At 46.2% G+C, this 18,340-nt stretch overlaps 1 protein-coding gene across 5 annotated transcripts in view; it reads right to left on the reverse strand.

Moving 5' to 3' along the window:
• Nucleotides 1-2,202: 2,202 nt before the first annotated feature.
• The window catches only part of DERL1 (derlin 1), a 44,778-nt gene continuing 28,640 nt past the window's right edge, over nucleotides 2,203-18,340 (reverse strand). For 4 of the 5 annotated variants that reach the window (XM_057307831.1, XM_026495493.4, XM_057307832.1 and 1 more), the window contains exons 5-8: nucleotides 17,693-17,788; nucleotides 16,251-16,303; nucleotides 14,344-14,454; nucleotides 8,492-10,727 (exon numbers count right to left, since the gene is read on the reverse strand). In XM_057307831.1, the coding sequence (XP_057163814.1) occupies nucleotides 10,589-10,727; nucleotides 14,344-14,454; nucleotides 16,251-16,303; nucleotides 17,693-17,788 (399 nt within the window). In that variant the 3' untranslated portion in view covers nucleotides 8,492-10,588. Of the gene's footprint in view, nucleotides 2,552-8,491; nucleotides 10,728-14,343; nucleotides 14,455-16,250; nucleotides 16,304-17,692; nucleotides 17,789-18,340 lie in introns of those variants that run through there. The other variant, XM_057307830.1, reaches the window with a different exon arrangement.

The following is an 18,340-nucleotide window of genomic DNA, read 5'->3' on the forward strand; positions in this document are numbered from 1 at the left end:
TCAGAGGGCAGTTGTGAGGGTGAAATGAGTTCATGGTTGGGTAGGGAAGGGAAACTAACGTTTCTGAGGCGAGCCAAGTGATTTACACACACTACCGAGTTAATTTTCACCACAGCCTTCCAAGGTGGGAGCCAGATTACTTCCTTCCAGCTGGGGCATTCGGGTGTGTCATGAATTGTGACTCAGAAGTCCCGAGGGAAGCCAGCCCCCACTGCCCTCATCACTCCTGGAGATGCCAGTTCCTGCCCAGGGAAAGGGGTGCCGTCAGAATGAACCCAGCAAAGCGTCCAATCTCCCGCCACTAAGGCCAAACGCGTAACTCCTCCAATTGCCTTTGTTCCTCAGAGCCTGAAGCCAGGCCCGCACCCCCCAACACACACACCCCACAGGCCCTGCACAGCAAGCTCCCCTCCCAACCCCCCACTGCTATCAAGAAAGCCATTGTCAAATGCACACACTCAAAATGCTAAAAGACTACGTTTTTATTTTTCAAGGGCCCATTCCTAATCACAAGAGGCCACTTAGTCTGAGTGGGGCCCAGTAATGTTGATTAATGATTATGCATTTCTCAAGAGAGTGGGGAGCATTCAACTCTGTCTCCTGCCCCAGGGCCCGCCCGGGGTGCGCATTAATCAGGGCGACCACCGGGGATCCTAGAGCTGTGACCAGTGACCTTTGGGCAAGAGCGCGGCAAGGACCCCAGCACAGGGGTGACTCTTAGTGTCCAGGAGCCTTTGCAGCAGGCCTTGCTGCCCTGCGCCCCGCCTCACCCCGCCGCCCCCTCTTCCATATGGGGCTGGCAGGGGGGTTGTAGGGGAGTCACTTCCCCACTTCAGTGCCCGGCTCACCGCTCCCATCACCCGCCACGCGGTTGTGAATATTAATCAGACCCCACGCGCCCCCAGGTATTTCATCTTAATGGTTTTAAGGGTTGTCTTTAATTCCCTTTCTCTGTGTGACAGATACAGACATTGTTAATGAGTGAGCGATCCCAGCTCCAACCCCTAACAACCCACTCTCTCTAAAGGAAATTTTATCTCGGTGTATTCAGCTCCGCCACCAGTCCCTCCCACCATCACCCCTACTCCTCTCCGTGGGTTCGCTTCCCGCCTGGCTGGCGCCCACGTTTTAGGGACACAGAATCCGGGGAAGGGGTTGGGAGCGACCACAATGGAGGTGAGGGAAGAGAGAGCAAAGGGGAAAAGTTGAGATTCAAACATTTCCCTTTGGGGACTTTTCACGGAGGTGAGGCATCGGGGGTCTAGCACACGCTCAGGTGTGAGGGACAGAATGGAGCAAAGCAGGACGAGGATTTCAAGAAGTGCTGGGGTAAGGCAGACAACCAAGGGCTGGCACCCTCAAACACCAGGCCCCTGGGGGAGTGTAGCGTGGGGCACTCACTCTGGAAAACTGCTAGTTCCCACTACTGCTAAATATGCACGTACTCTGAGATTTGGCAGTTCTCACTTCTAGGAATTGGGTCTAGCAGGTGCCTTACCCAACAGATGTATGTGTCAGTACGTCCTGCAGAAGATGTGCCCGGGAATGGTCACAGCAGCTCTGCTCCTTCTATCCCAAACCACCCCACTGCCCATCAGCAATAGCACCTTCAAGTAAATCCTGGTGCATTCATACTGCGCAACGACCTTCAGCATCAAGAGTGAAAGCAATACAATTATCCACAACATGAACGACTCTCACAAGCAGAGCATTAAGTAAAAGCAGCCAGACACAAGAGAAGAGGTAGGGTCTGGTTCTGTTGATAGAATATTCTAAACCAGGCAGAAACTAATTTATGTAGTGACAAGTCAAGACCGTGGCTCACCTCGGGGTCTTGGTGACTGGCAGGGGGTTCAAGAAGGCTTCCGGGGGCTGGAGATGTCATATTCTGATCAGGGCGCTAGTTACACAGGTGTGTTCAGTTAGTAAAAACTCATCAAGCTGTACACTTAGGGTGTGTGAACTTCTCTAAATGTATAGTATACAATAATATTCACTTTTATTTATTTGTTTGTTTGTTTACTTACTTAGTAGGCTCCACGCCCAGTGTGGAGGCCAACGCCAGGCTTGAACTCACGACACTGAGATCAAGACCTGAGCTGAGATCAAGAGTCAGATGCTTAACCAACTGAGCCACCCAGGTGTCCCAACAATATTTATTTAGAAAAACAAAACAAAAACAGCGGCACTGTAGCAGATCTGTTCTTTGGACTTTTCAGTAAAGATCCGAATTACCACGAAATCGCTTTGGTTGGCTGGGCTGTGTTGATGTGAATGCGATACTGTCCTGACACAATGCTTTGTGTTCTTTCAACTTCATTTGACGTTCCCCATACGCCGTCAGGAAGACTTGGGTTTCCGGGCTTCCTCCGCAGGTAGCTGGGACCACGTGAGTGAGTGCTGGCCAGCAGCGTGGATGGAAACGATGTATGCCGCTTTCGGCCTGGCCCCTAAAATCTCCTGCATGATCTTCCACTTGCTGTCTCTTTCTCGAGGTGTTCACCATCCACCAAGAATTCAGTGGACTCTGAGATTCTGAGAGATTGTGGAGCTGCCAATAGTTCACCATGACAAACAAAAGAAGTTTAAAATCCTTGCACTAATTGAAAGGACACTGAGTCCCTGAATAACTGCATGGAGCAGCCCCTCCTCCTTCTCCACTCCCCTTCCTTGCCCCCCCCATCCCACCTCCCTACCCACAGTGGACTGTGATTTGCATAAGAAATAGCTCTCTGGGGGTACGTGGGTGGTTCAGTCAGTTAAGCATCTGCCTTCGGCTCCTGGGGTCCTGGGATCAAGCCCCACATCTGACTCCCTGCTCAGCGGGGAGCCTGCTTCTCCCTCTCCCGGTCCCCCTGCTTGTGCTCTCTCTCTGTCTCTCTCTCAAATAAATAAAATCCTACAAACAAAAAAGAACTAGATCTCTCTTGTGATATGCAGTGGGGAATTGGTGATTGATTGTTACAGCTATTAGTCTAACCTGATTGTCTGACTCAACACAATATGCCTTTCTAAAGAAGCCGTTTGGGTCCTAGGTCTCCAAGTGGAACCTTCTCTGTCTTGTAAATGGGAGTGGACGTGAACATTCCTAGGGAGAAATACTGGCTTTTCAGTCCTTGCATTGCCACTGAGAGGGAATATCCCAGGAAGGAAAAGTAAACTGGAAACTCTAATTTTTCTCCCGAAGGGAAGACTTATATGATTGGTGAGTCAAGGAAGGAATTGAGCCTAGCCCTTGCGAAGCCCATTACGTCTCGGGAAAGCCACCTTCTAGGTTCTTCCCCACAGTAAGCTTAAGGGGTAGACACTGCTGTCCTTGCTTTGCTGTGCCAGTGACCAGGGAGGGCAGTCTTGCAAATTCTGGGGTTCCGTTTTAGGACATCTACATGACTACACCCCTGTAACATATCTTCCAATCCATCTTTTCTCAAGAATGAAGCTAACACTTTTTATCTCTATCTAATAACTGTATCTCTCACTTGGCTCCAAACTGAGGAGGAAAGAGGAGAATGATTTATTGGTCCTCTGAAATCCAACAAAGTTTAGGAAAAGTCCCTGCTCTCTGTAGCAACGGCCCAAAAAATGAGACCAACTTCGAAAAATCATTTTGAACAACAGAAGTCAGGGAAATTTCAAAGGATTTGCAAAAAAAAAAAAAAAAAAAAAAAAGAGGGGGGACAAAAAGGGCCTGAAACGAGGGGTAAGTTGTGACAACACTAGCTGTGACCCCTCTCTTGCTTAACAATTTTTATTTTAGGATTTTATATTTTATATTTATATATTCTTTTATATTAGGATTTGAGATTTCATCATAGCAAGGAGTTCCATGCGTATAGATCTTTTGAAAATCTGATCTAGACACTCTCTGAGGTACCCTGTAGCCCGGAGGATCCCTGAGCTTATATAAGGATTCCAAAGTTCTATTTCTGTACTGCTCGCCAATGAGGGTGGCCTCTGACAGACTGGGGCAGAACTGGCCGGATTATGAAAGGAAGTCTAATGGTCGGCTTCTAAATTAAAGGTCTTCTGGAAGCCAAGAAGAGAAGCAACCAGGTGACCTCAGCTGACGGGACAGTGGTGTTCCACCTTTCTTTCGGTCTTGGGCAGAGTCTGATCGTCTCACTGAAGGGAGGAAAGGTATCACCAATACCCCTTCTAGGCCAGAGAGGGAGTTGAGAGCGTTCCACCGCGAGAGGCGGAAAGGGCACATTGCATTTAAGGAACTGAGAGGAGGTCGTTGGGACGTTATTACAGCGCTTTAGGGGGGATATTAGCTTCCTAGGGCTGCTGTAACAAATCGCCACAAACTTGATGGCATAGGACAATAGACTTATTTTCTCACAGTTGTGGAGGCCGGAAGTCCAAAACCAAGGTGTCAGCTGGGCCACTCTCCCTCTGAAGGGTCTATGAAACATTTATTCCTTGCCTCTTCCAGCTGCTGGCGGCATCGGGTGTTCTGTGGCCTCCTTGCTCCAATCTCTTCCTCTGTCTTCATGTCACCTCCTCTCTCTCTGTGTCTTCCCCTCTTCTGTCAAATATCCCCTGTGTGCCTCTGTTTTTTAAGAGAGGGGGAGGGGCAAAGAGATAGACAGAATCTCTAGCAGGCTCCATGCCCAGCACAGAGCCCCATATGGGGCTTGAACTCACGACTCTGAGATCATGACCTGAGCCGAATCAAGAGTCAGACGTTTAACAGACTGAGCCACCCCGGTGCCCCTCCCCCGTGAGCCTCTTAGGACACTTGCCATTGGATTCAGAGCCCACTCGAAAAATCCAGGATGATCTCATCTCAAGATCCTTAATTACATCTGCAAAGCTCCTTTCTCCAGATAAGGTCATATTCATAGGTTCTGGGAACTAGTAAACGGATGTATCTTTTGGAGGCCACCATGCAACCGTTTGCAGGGGGCATATCAGCATTTTGAGGAGTAGGTAATAATCAAACATTTGAAATAATGTCTAATTTGAAATAAAAAACATAATAAAATCACCATAATTTTTAGAAGTTTATTTCTTTAAGTGATCTTTACATCCGACGTGGGGCTCAAACTCACAACCCTGAGATCAAGATGACATGCTCTTCCAACTGAGCCAGGTACCCAATATTGTCTTCATTTTTTAGCCACAGAATTCCCCTGCTTCCCTGACCCAGAGTCTTGCTTTGTATCTGGTGAGTAAGTTTAATAAGCCTTTCTAAGATGGGTAAGTCTGATTCATGCAAAGCTTTTATTTTGCTGAGTATAGAGTTTTGGAGCCAGAGCTAAATTGACCAAGACAGAGGGGACTGGAAGACCCATATGGGGAAAGGATGGAGAGAAGGCAGGAAGCCAGATGACAGCTCCAGAGAATTCAGGTTATGAAATGGATCCATTCCTTCAACAAATATTTATCTCAAGAAGGCCGTGCATGCCAACCTTTGTGCTAGGTGCTAGGTACTGGGGATGTGAGAGTGAACACACCCAGACACGGTCTCTCCTCTCAAGAAGCGTGGGGCCTCACTTACCCTCTGATGTTCACTGCCAACCTCTTCACCTTCTTCCCACCAAATCTTCAGCAAAATCCACACTGCTTGCTAATGCTCTGGAGATGAACTTGAGGGAGGAGATGGAGGGAAATAGAGTCTTGCTCCTGGGTTGGAATGAGGCAAAGCCAGAGACACTTCCAGAAGGCCACACGTAGTTTACAGGCACTAGTGGGCCAACCGGGGCTTTTTAGGCATCCAGCATCTGCTTCCCCCTTCTGATGAAGCAGGAGCACTTCGATTTGCTTTTGAATATTACTACTCCCCCGTTGCAGAGTCTTCATGGGACTGCCAGTCAAATGTTTTTGTCTCAATTCCTAGTCACAGGAGAGTCACAAAGTCAAGGGTAGACCAGTAAGACTTGGGAACTGAACCCTAAAAGGAGAAACTCCAGCGTAGAATAACAAATGGAGCTGATTTAGCCCAGCAGATGCAGTTCAGATGGGTTTCGGCTCCCTGAATCCCTGGTGCCCCATCCACGCCCAGGGGCTCAGGAGCCCCTTGGGATCTGTGAGGTACCATATATCCTTCCGATAAATTATCTTGCACTGAAGTTAAGCAGAGTCGTTTTGGGGTACCTGTCACCAAAGAACCCTGCCTGACCGAAGTGATCAGGACAAGTCCCAATCCCTCCTACCCACTGAGAGGTCTGGGCACCTGCAGGATTGAAGGCACGCCGTGGTGACAGATGTATCTTACATCCTCACAGCCGGGTTTGCGACTTCGGCATCACGACAGTTTTGATCAAAATCTAAAGTCTCCCTTAAGCTAACAGCGATTGCCCTTAATTAACAAGGACACTCTCAGTGTACCAGTGCCAGCCCTTAGGAAAAGGCCAACGTGGCGACAGAGAGGAGAGAGGGATCAAATTCGTCTAGGTCAGATGAAGGCTTCAGTGATAACTTGAGCTTAATGAACATTTCCCCAGTGATCCTTATACCTTGCACCTAAATTCAATTCCACATTCCCTGGGGGTCTTTCTGGCCCTGGTGACACGGCAGGGGTCTCTCTTCCTTTCTAAGTGCATATGCATTTAACAGGCCACAGGGGAATTCCTCAGGGAAGACGAAGCTGAATTTATGCCTTCAATTAATCTTCCAGCGTTCTCGCCTGCCTTCAGTCCATACGAGTCTCCTTTTGCCCCAAACATGAGTATCACACCCATTAGCGATAATTACCCATCGTAGACAGAAGCAGCTCAACTGCTTTTTACAAGTATTTCAACTTTGAATCCAGTCTTCCCAGGATCTCCAACCTCTTCTAATATCCTCTTTCAGGGAACTAGGATTCCCCTGTATGAACAAGAAGCCTTCTAAGACTCCTGGGAGACTGGACCATTAGCTCTCTCCCTCAACAGGCCAAATGCCTACCTAACCCATCATCCAGTCCAGTAGAGAGAACACACCCTGAGGACAGAGAGCTGGTCCTACTTGCATCTGCCCAAGCATTACTCAATAGACACCTAGTTTTTATAACACATATAATTTAGTTATATAAAAATGTATTTTTATATTTATAATTTACATATTTAAAAAAAATTTTCCCCCTTTGCAAGCCACAGGGCAATTCCCCCTGGGGATGAGAGAGCTAATTTGTACCCTCAACTAAAGTTTCCAAACGTTCTCCCCTGCCTTTGGCCTGGCAAGAACAGAACCTTCTGTTGCCACTTACTGCCAGATTCTCAACTTTGGCTTCCACAACTGCAGAGCAGGAGCAGGGATCTTAACTCAGAGCCGGGTTCCTATCTTGTCTTTGGCACCTTGTAGCTGCTTGATCCGAGGTGCCCTCACCACTCGGAGTCTGAAGTTTTCTTACCTGAGAAATGGGGATAATACTCCCCATGTCACAAGCTGGTTCCCAAACCCAGCTGAATAGCAGAATCCTTGCGAACTTTAAAAACATGCGGAATGAGAGCGATGCAAGAAATGTGCACCCTTAAAAATTCCCAAGTGACTCCAGGACAGGCAGACTGGGAAGCACAGACTGGAGGCTTACGTTAAATGATGCAGAAAGTACCTGGCACGTTCAGTACCCAGGTGTGTTACTGAACACAGGATTCCACGTTCCTGGAGTTCGGAGGGTAAGGGGAGCACGTGGAAAACCATTCTGGGCTTTCACCATACAAGGGATTACGTGACGTGATCCTCTCCCCTAATCCCAGTGACAACCTTCAGAGCCACTCTGGAAAGCAAACAAGTCAACTGGCAGGAAGCACGGGTTTTCTCCGCCCCACCTTCCGAGACACTAACCGTGTAAAGTCCAACAGAGAGGATTAGAGTTTTCCCAAGGTGAAGCTTTGCTATCTAGTTAACGCTGAGAATTTTAAAGGCAAAGGGACCTCAGAAACAGAGTTGCCATGAATGGAGCGGCTGGCAACCAACATCGCCTATTCGGTCAGGTTACTCCAAGGCAGCTTAAACACAGTGATACTGGCGATATGCTGTCCCCTGAAATAAGCAGGATCATTCCTTTCTTTCTGGGACTTCCCCAATACCAGGAAAGGGGTGCAGCGCTGCTTCTTCTCATCGCCCGACCTTGTGATGAATAAAGAGGGCCCCAGGCCTAGCATACATTTGGATGGTTCACACTCAAGAAAAAAGGTCTGACGAAGGTCATGAGATCTGCCTTCCAATCTCTAGCTTCTTCTATGGCAAGGGGATTAAACTCATTCTGTAGGGTTCCAGGAGTCAGACCCATGGGCTACAGAAACGTCATCAAGCACACTACAACTGGACAGGACTCCTAACTCAATGTTCGTTACAATCAAAACCCAGAGATTCTGCTTCCAGGAACGAATCCCACAGATATTGCCCAACATGTGAACAGAAGAAGGTACGAAAATATGCTGTGTCACTGGAATAGCAACAAATCCTGGACACTCCTACTAAACGCCCGAGAAATGACTGGTTCCAAAAATTACGTAGTAGCTAAAAGAGGCAGAGAGTAGGTACATGGAAACTTAAGGCAGGCAACTGTCAAGCTGTACACTTTAATTTACAATTTTTACCAAAAAGGATTAGTTACAAAAGGGGAAGTTCTTTATACAAAATAGGGATTTTTAGTTCACTCATGAAGAGAACGCACTGTCACGTCCTGCTTTGCCAAATCAAATCTCAAACAGCTGGCTTACCTACAATTATTCCAAAAAGACAGGTCATCCAGACAAAATTATCAGCTCCCTAAATGTGTTTGAGAAGAATTTAATGAACATTTTGCCTTGAACAAAGGTGTTCTAAAGAATACTTGTAACCTTTACCAAAACTACTGCTGGCAGGCAGGCGAGTTGCTAAGAGGGCATACAAGAGCATCGAGCTCACTTACACGAGAACCTTCTTACACACATAGTGAGTTTCTGCCCCTGTACAATGAGTGCACATGCGACAGCAGAGGAATAAGGGCTTCTAAAAGTTCACAAGTAAATTTTATTGTGGCCACAGGTCAACAGCAAAAACATATGACAGTTAAGGTTCAGATTCTCTCCGCCTTCTGTTTTATCGTATAAATAAAATATGGAGAGGTACGGACAAACTTTTATTAAAAACAAGCTGTTTTCATATCCCCACTTCCTAGTGGAACACGCGTCACTACTGCTTAAGGGTGGGGCAAAGTAACGTCATACTGTTAGAGCACAAAGTTTCCTGAGAAGAAACCAATCAAAAATGTTCACAGCCTTTCTAGCTGACTCCAAGTATGGTGACCACTCCACACTGCTCCCGGCAGGCTGCTTTCAGACTAAAAACATAAAGTAAGAAACTGTGAAACACCAAAGCCTTCAAAAAACTTTATTGGGGGATAAGCCTAGCTCTGATGGAAAAAGCCCACCTATGAAAAAGAAGTTGTGGGTATTTACGCTGGTCTGATGTACACTTGTGCCTTGCACATTCATGGCTCAAAATAAAGACCCTCAAACACAAATGATTCTAAAGCCATTACGACCCAAAGTGATGGGATTCACCTAGATGTGCTTGTATTAGCTCTTAAGATCTCAGCACAGAGAAGCTGCACCTTCCTCGAGATTAACTGAAGCACGTGGCCCTTAAGAGGGGGAGACAATTTAAATAGGGTCTAAGGTTCTCCTCTCCACACTATTCAATGAACACATAACTAGAAGGAAAATTAAATGTGATCAATGCCCAGGTGTCTCTCAAAGAGAGCAACTCCCTGTGGCAAATGTGATTTGGAACTTTCTAGCACAACACAACTCAAACTATGCTGGGTCCACACAAAACCAGTAGGCCCCACACGAGATGCAAAGGGATTATGCCCACCACAGTTCGCACCTAGCCCCCCGAAGCTCCACTATAATTTTCATCACTTCCCTTAAAGAAAAAAATGCCTAGCAACCACCCTCACGCCTCACTGACACCAATTTGTGGCCCTCGCTGACAAGTGGTGCTTTTTTTGTAAGAAAATTCTGCAGAGGTGGCAAATGGCTGCACCTGACATCAGGTCACAGCAATTCCAAAAGCTGACGAAGCTCTCCGTCCACTGGTCCATCTTCTCCCCTACTGTTGTAGTTCTGCCACCAAAGGGGGAAACATGGTGGACAAGTTCTTTGTGACCAAGCCTTGGCAGAAGTCAATAAATAAGAGAGCTTGGCACAGGCAGAACCATTTTAAGGGCAACCTCTTCTAGACGTAAATGCAGGGGTTGGGAAAAGAAGAAGGGAGGCGTGTGTGCAAGAAAGAAGTAAGAGTCCCTTTGTCAAGGGTTTGGTGACCCAACCCCACATGCCCAGCTTGGTGCCAGCAGACCAGGACCTGCCAAAACCCATTATTCAGACAGAAAAGGAAGAGAAGACACCAAAAAAATATAGTCAGTTCTGAAATTTGCACAGTTGATATTTGTTCTTCGTAGCAGTAAGGACTTGAATGAGAATCACGAAACTTGAGGAACACTTATATTTTTCTTCAGGATTTAAAAAACTGTGTCTTGTACTGAAAGACTACATTCAGTGTGGGTCGGGTCCAACAGCGTTTGCTAGAACTTGGTTGTTAAGCACACCCAGCACTGGGAGGAAACTTCATCTGAGCGGAGTGGCTGGTGGGCCGGCCCGAGGCCGCTCCTTCACTGGTCCCCAAGCCGAAAGCCCTGTCCCCAGTTGTGCCTCCCGCCTCCGCCGTTCTGGTCCGCAGCTCGCCTCATGCTAGCGGGGGGCACGCCGAATCCTGACACCCCTCCTCTCCTGCTGGGCAGCCAGCGGTACCTGGGGTGGGGGAGGGGGAAACAAAGGGAGAGAAGACAACACAATCACTTCCACAAAGTGATCCGACCGCTTAGCGCATCTTCCTTTCTTGCTGTCCTCATGGCCTCTGTCTCACTGAATTGTATCAGTCCGGCCAATGGAAGGTCGGGGACAAGGTCTTACTTAACTCCGCCTTTTCAGCACTTTGCTCAGGGCCCTGACCGCAGGCGGTACTCACTCTTCAGGTCTCTTAAATTTACTCCGTTTCTGGCCAAACTCATGCTCTAAAAAAATTTGTTTTCTGATTACAAAAGTAATTCATGCACAACAGTATGGAAACAAAAATATTACTCCTACAAGCCCAACAACCAGAAAGAACCACCTATCTATAGCATTTTGACGTATCTAAATATGGATCAAACTGGATCAGACCATACAAAACAAATTCACGTGCGAAAGACAAATCCGCAGCCTGCGTGTCGAGGCCCACACGGCATCTCCACACCACACCTGGGCTCCGCGGCGTCCATCCAGGGGGACTGGGGACGCCCACTTTGTCTTGCAGTCTGGGGTGTGTTTTTCACGTGAATTCCTAATCTGCCCTCCCACCTCATCCTTTCCATCTCCAAGACGGTGCGAAAGCTGAAGCCCAAAAAGGGTACACCTGACAGATGAATAAACTAAGAGTCACAGAACAGCTGAGAAAACTTACACCCAGGCCTGGCTTCTCTAGCGTTTTGCCCTCCCTGGACTCTCAGCAAACTGAGAGTGTGTTTAAACCTATTCTACTTAGTGGCTCAGATGGATAAGCGTCTGCCTTCCGGCTTAGGTCAGGATCCTGGGGTGGGGCTTCCTGCTCAGGGGGGAGCCTGCTACTCCCTCTCCCTCTGCACCCCCCCCCCCCCACTGGAGCACAAGCATTCTCTCTTTCAAATAAATAAATAGAATCTTAAAAAACAAAAAAACACCCAAACCTATTCCACTTAGATCCTAACGTTTACAACTGTGCTCGAAGGCGGAGACGGTCACCGGTACCCCTGCTGCAAACCCCCACGGCCCCAAGGGCAGCCCGTGGGTGCTGACCTGCCGCAGCAGAGAGCCTGCCGGGCATAACCGCAGCAGACGGGCATTTCGCTTACAGCGGGAGCCGCCTGTGCATAAAGTCACCTCCTCTTCACCACAATCCTACGGGGCAGGCACCATTAGTCTCCCATTGTAGAAATGAGAACACCAAGGCGAGCCTGACCGTCGGGACTGAAACCCAGGCAGCCGGGCTCCGAGCCGGGACCCGAACCGCTTCCCGGGCTGCGACCTGCAGCAGAGGGAACGCACGCGGCGCCATTCAGGTGACAGCAGCTTGTGACTGGAGTCCTCATTTGTTTACACCATCCCTGTCGCCTTCGTGTTCCCGCCAAAACCAGACAATGAACCCTCTCAAACAGAAAACAACCACGTGCAGAAGAGGACCGACTTTTCTAAATGGAATGCAGAACAGTGATCTGAGAATTCTAGAACTCCCATCTTCCCTTGTAAACAAATACAGCTTTGTCTTTAAATCAACATGTATTTCCAACTCCTGATTTCTCAATATCCCTGATGTTCCGGTACAATAATATTCCTCCAAAGTGTGTAATAAAATAGAACACTTAAGAAGGGCTGTCTTGCTTTCCTTCGTACTGTAAGACAATATGGAAGCCATCTCCACGGCTTAAACGGATAGTGAAATTAAATGCAAGTAATTAGTACAAAAAGACACCCAATTATACATAATCAACAAAAATTTATGGTAATTTCAAAGCAGTTACTGCTTTTGCAAGGAGCTACATTTTGTCATCTGATCTTTATGCAAAATTTAACAGAAGGGCTCTTCCGCCAACAGAGAACGCTCAAATGGAGGGCAGGCCCCAGTGTGTCCTTGATTTTGCCACTAGAATCCCGTATACTTTGTTGCCTGCAACTGAGAAATATCTCCGAGTCGGTAAGTCAGAATATGGCCATTTAAAGAAAAAAAACTGTTGGCTACCCACCAAAGGACCAAGTCTTTTTTTTTTTTAATTGATGCATCTGCCATCTGACTTGATAAACCTAGATCAAAAATCCAAACCTGCTGTTACCGTGTCCTTTGATAATTAGAAAGCAGATTGGTCATTTGTTTTTTTAGCCTGAAGGCAACTCAAGGCTCAGAAGACAAACAAGTTTCTTTCTATGCACTTAAATAAAAATACAACAACAGTGTACTTCTGTTTGTATGTTATATTTCACAGAAGGCTTTTAAAAACCTACCCCTAACTGACAAAGGGGGTGGGGAATGAAGGGGCCTCCTCAAGTTTGACTGCTCTCATTGACCCCTCGGAAGGATGATGAACCGCGAAACATTAAAACGAGCAAGACGTGGAAGGGTGGTTTTTTTTTAAAAGCTTTTCAGTGCAAGCTAGGACTGCATGTCCCCGACTGGAGATCAGGCGCGACGGTCAGGCAGGCTGGGACACCCAGACAGCAATGTCACTGGTCCCTTCTTCAACTGCGTTTTGCTTCCCTGACAGAATGCCCAGCTACTTCCACGCTTAAGTGTGTCAACATCTCTTCTGGCTCGTTAAATCCCACCCCAGCCCCAACGTTAGGAACAAGGCTACGAGCTCGTGTTTACTGGATATCCATCACCGCGCGGACAACAGCGGCCCTTACCACCTGGGGTCGTGGGACACAGGGCGGCCCCTCGATTTACAGATTTGCAAGTTGAAGCTCGGAGGTGTTATTAAGTAACTCCCCCCAATGATCAAAACTGGTAGATGAGGGGAAGGGGATTCCAACCCAAGTCCATCTCAGAACCAAAGCGGTACCCTCAGCCTCCTCACTTGAGTGAACCCTAAAAGCAGAGAAAGAACCAGCGCACACTCCCCAGGTGCTTGGACTATATGAACCTCGAGTTTCTCACTTTCACTTTGAAAAGTCCCACAAATTTTCTGTTCTATAGTAGCTCAAGAAAAAGGTTTGAAATTACTAACCAATGAGTGAACTTAACCCCTTTGCCTCTTCTCTGGCCAAATCTTGTGTAAAATCGACGCTCTGAGAGCCAGGATCATTGTCCTGTTATTGTGCCCCACCCAATGGCACACAGCAGCCCACACTGGAGCCTCGTGCAGTGCCCCGCCTGCCCAGCCGAGCTATGATGTTCCCGGTGATGCCGATGCCTGACATGAGTCAGCAGCAGCCCCCAGCTGAAAGGGCTCCACGGAGACGATCAAGCTGTGGCTTTGATCTCTGGCTTCCTGTGACTGTGTGACCTGGGCCAGTCTGTTGGCTCACATTTCTCCACCCACCAAAGAGGTAAATGCTAACCCTCATGGAGTTCTTTTTTTTTTTTTTTTAAAGATTTTTATCTATCTTTGACAGAGGGAGAGACAGCGAGAGAGGAAACACAAGCAGGGGAAGTGGGAGAGGAAGAATCAGGCTCCCAGCGGAGCAGGGAGCCCGATGCGGGGCTCGATCCCAGGACCCTGGGATCATGACCTGAGCCGAAGGCAGATGCTTAATGACTGAGCCACCCAGGTGCCCCCCCCCATATGGAGTTCTGATAAGGACACATAAAACATGGGCAGTAAAATGCTGTTCAATGAGGGAAAAAAAAAACACTTACAAAAACTGAGGTGTGGAGAGAAAATTTCTTCCTCCCAAGTCCATCGGGTATCTGAACATTAGGAAGAAATAAAGATGTCCAACAAGATTTCCAATTAGCTCATTGATTACCCTGCAAACAAAGAGCCAAATGAGTTTGAAGACCTTCAAGCAGTCAAGTGAGATGCAGTCAGCTGTAACCAGTAGCCCAGGGAAGAGAGCCCTCCCGGCGGCCCATTTCTGGCCCCTGGGAGCCTGTGAGAGCTTCACAATGAGCCCTTTTGTAGTCTCTGCAGCAAAGGCATTCAGAGGGGAAGGGAAATCGGTCCTGCGGGGGTCTGTGCTCTAGGAGATCAGCTGCCCTCTGACAGCTCTTTCAAGCTCCATCTCATCCTCAAAATATTGTTTTTGCTACTTCCTGCCTCCAGAGTAGAAGCTGCAAAGCAAGCTTCTGACTGCTTCAGTCAGAAATACCGTATTTGCAAACCGCTGGCAAATCGGAAGGCTGGCAAGAAAGAAGCATGGGAATAGGAAGGGGGGACAGGGAACGCCTGTTCCCCCATTCCTGGAGCCACAGCACTTCTCCCTCGCCTCCTGCATCCTTGAGTGTAAGACATCACAAAGATCACTTCGCATAGCTGACCTTCACCTTGTAATCCTAAAATAAACATTGACCTTCAGTTTTCCCAGGGCTTACATACAGGCCACTTCAAGATTTTATAAATCCACTCCTACTATCACATATCCTTCTGTGTCTTCTCCTGCCACATGAGTCCTGTCAGGGACAAATCAACATTTGCAACTACTCCCAGACTCTGCCTTTCTGGGTGGCAGGGCGGCTGTACCACGCTCAGAACTTGCTATGCTCTAAACAGAGTCTGTTTGCTCAATTCACTCATTTCTATCACCGTGCGGCAGACGTCAGGACCACACAGAGTAGATATGTCAGACATATTAAGAACTGGTACTATTAAAATCTGTGAAAAAATTTAAAATATTTTGTAGCATAAGAAGTGGGAGTTCACAGAACAGTTGCATCTTGATATCTTTTAAAATTCTGACTAGATGCATTGAAGGTTTTCCTCTCGGCTCCAATTCCAGGCTAGAAATCTGAGCCCATTTGGCTAAAACTTCTGTACTATCAAACAACTTACAAATCTACTTCCCATCTGAGAATCTGCACTTTGATGACTGGTGAGCAGTCTTCAAGGCATCCTGGAAATGCCTCAAGAATAAAAAACATAGTAACTTTATGCATAGTTCTTAGAGGAGTCAGCTCGGATGCAAATTAAATTAGTTCCTTGTTTGCTCAATCTGGACAATGAATCCAGAAATATTTATTCAAAAACACATACATGGAAGTACACTGTGCCTAACGATGAGCTAACAAAATAACAATCATTCAATGCTAAATGTGCTTCAAGCCCTGCAATTTAATCAATCACATCAAAATGAAATTACAGTTAACCCCTGAACACAGAGCTGAACTGTGTGGGTCCACTTACATGTAGGTTTTTTTGATAAATATAGTGCAGATCTGTAAATGTATTTTCTCTTATGATTTTAATAACATTTTCTTTCTGTAACTTACCTTATCGTAAAAATGCGGTATATAATACAGATAATACATTATAACTTCTCGTATACGTTAACTGACTGCTTGTGCTATCAGTAAAGCTTTGGTCAACAGGAGACTGTTAGCAGTTAAGTTTTGGGAGAGTTAAAAAATATACACAAATTTCCAGCTACGCAGGAGGCTGATGTCCCAGCCCCCATTGTTCAAGGGTCAACTGTATTTCCTAAGTAGAAGGTTCCAATGCATCAATGCTGAACTCTTTAAAGTTTTATACAGATTAGAGAAGGAAGATAAAGAATACTAGAAGTCGTCTAAGAATTTGTTTCCAAGTAAGTAAATCTAACATCACTTACGAGCCTCCGATGATATAGTTGAATCCAAGGATAACCCAAGGTAAATAACAGGCCTAGGAAAAAAATACACACAAGCATGAATAACCACACCTAAAAAGGATACAGCTGCTGGGGGGCTGGAATGGGTAAAGATACACTGACAAGAGCTTTATAGAACTCCTTTGGAAAGTCACTGCAAAAATTTCTCAGACCAATCTAGCGTTATTGTACTTAAAACTTCCTATCTAAAATTATACTTATTCAGGGGCGCCTGGGTGGCTCAGTCAGTTAAGTGTCCGACCCTTTGGTTCTGGTTCAGGTCATGATCTCAGGGCCGTGGGATTGAGCTCCGTGCACTCCGTGGGGAGTCTGCTTGAGATTCTCTCTCCCCCTCTCCCTCTGCACCCCCCACTTGCATGCTCAAGCTCTATCTAAAATAAAGACAAATCTTTAAAAAAATAACATAAAATTAAACTTATTCATATATTAGTAACTGGAGAGACAGAGACTTTCCCCATGGCTCAGATACAATACATGCCCCACTGAGTGAATATTAACAAAGAGCTTCACAAAGGAAATGGGTGTCCTATGGACGCTGATGAAAACATGACCCATAATAGAACCCCATTAGGACTCCAACTAGCAAACTGCTACCTACGAATTAAAAATACCCCATCTTTTTAGGTTCTTCTTTTACATATTTCACAAAATTACTCTCAATTTTTACCTCATGACACACTGATAGCCTGAATTAATACTCTCCCTAGGGAGAAAGCTCCAGTTGAATTCAACATTTGAGCCTCTGACCACACCAGATTCAACACATCATAGCAAGAGCTAAGGGAGCTGCAAGGAACTTCACGACTAGCAAAGAAAGGGTTGTATATAAAAAACTTGAAGGCAGAAGGCGGTAAGCACTATAAGAGAAACATAACATATGCAGAGCCCAAAGGCAAGACTAATTCTAGGCAGGAGACCGGGAAGTAGGCTCAGTCCCAACTCAAATGAAGAACAGGTAGGATTTACAAGAGGAAGAAAATAAAAAAGATGTTACTGGTGGAAAACTGTGAGAGAAGGCACTAAGGGAAGTGTTTGGGGACAAAAACAGTCTGTCTAGCTGAAGTATAAAATACATTAACAGGGAAAGTTAGGAACAGATTTTAAGAAACTGCTCCCCGTGAGTATCTTCCCTTACCCCTCTCTATCACACACACAGACATGAGATCCCTCAGGGTCACATGCCTGAGGGGCCTGAAGCACACAGGGAGTGAGAATAGTCAGCAAAGGATTCCTGGCTGGCTAAAGACAGGCAGGGGACTGAGCCCAGCAGAGGGGGGGGCCTGCCTATGGTACACTGCTCTGCAGTGACCTCTTCTGGACGAGTCAGAAAGCGCATCTCTGAGCTGAAGAGGGATTTTGCAAAGACAAATGAAAAGGAAATTTTTCCAACTACGCGAAAGTACCTTAAATCGTGTTCCAAACCAAAATGATACAATCATGTCTCTGTTCAGCTGGGCCCAGACATAGAGTACTGACATGATCAGAGGAATCATCAGCAACTGCAAAAGAGGTCAACATGTAGACAAGGCTCCACAGGCACTTCAAACAGGCTCAGTGCGCATCTACTTTTTTTTTTTCTAACCTCTCCCCTACAAACAAATTCTCATTTGGCTATTCAAAAACCAAAAGAAATTCAATCATCAGAATTACAAACTGATCCTTTCAGTTAATCAATTATACAATGCATGCTACAAAATCCTGGGATAAAATATAATTATTTAGATGTATTCAGAAATATCAGGGTCAAGCTTGGTTATTTGAAAAAAGTAGGCAGTAAAACTTTACTTACTGTATATTCTCAATTAAAAAAATACATAGCCACAAAAAGTTTTTAAACATAAAAAATTTAAAAAAATTTTTTTAAATTTAAAAAAATCCACAGAATGCATAGAAAATGCTGGAGAACCATAACTCTCAACGTACAAACGTAACGAAGAAGCCAGAAATGAGCTAGGAAGTAATGGTTTAGATAATTCCAATAAGACCTTCAAAATAAAAGTTGCTGTAATTCTATAATTTCAAAATGCCACGTAATTAACCACAGGGTTAAT

The sequence above is a fragment of the Ursus arctos genome, unplaced genomic scaffold, assembly GCF_023065955.2.
Source record: "Ursus arctos isolate Adak ecotype North America unplaced genomic scaffold, UrsArc2.0 scaffold_6, whole genome shotgun sequence".
NCBI classification, from domain to species: domain Eukaryota; kingdom Metazoa; phylum Chordata; class Mammalia; order Carnivora; family Ursidae; genus Ursus; species Ursus arctos.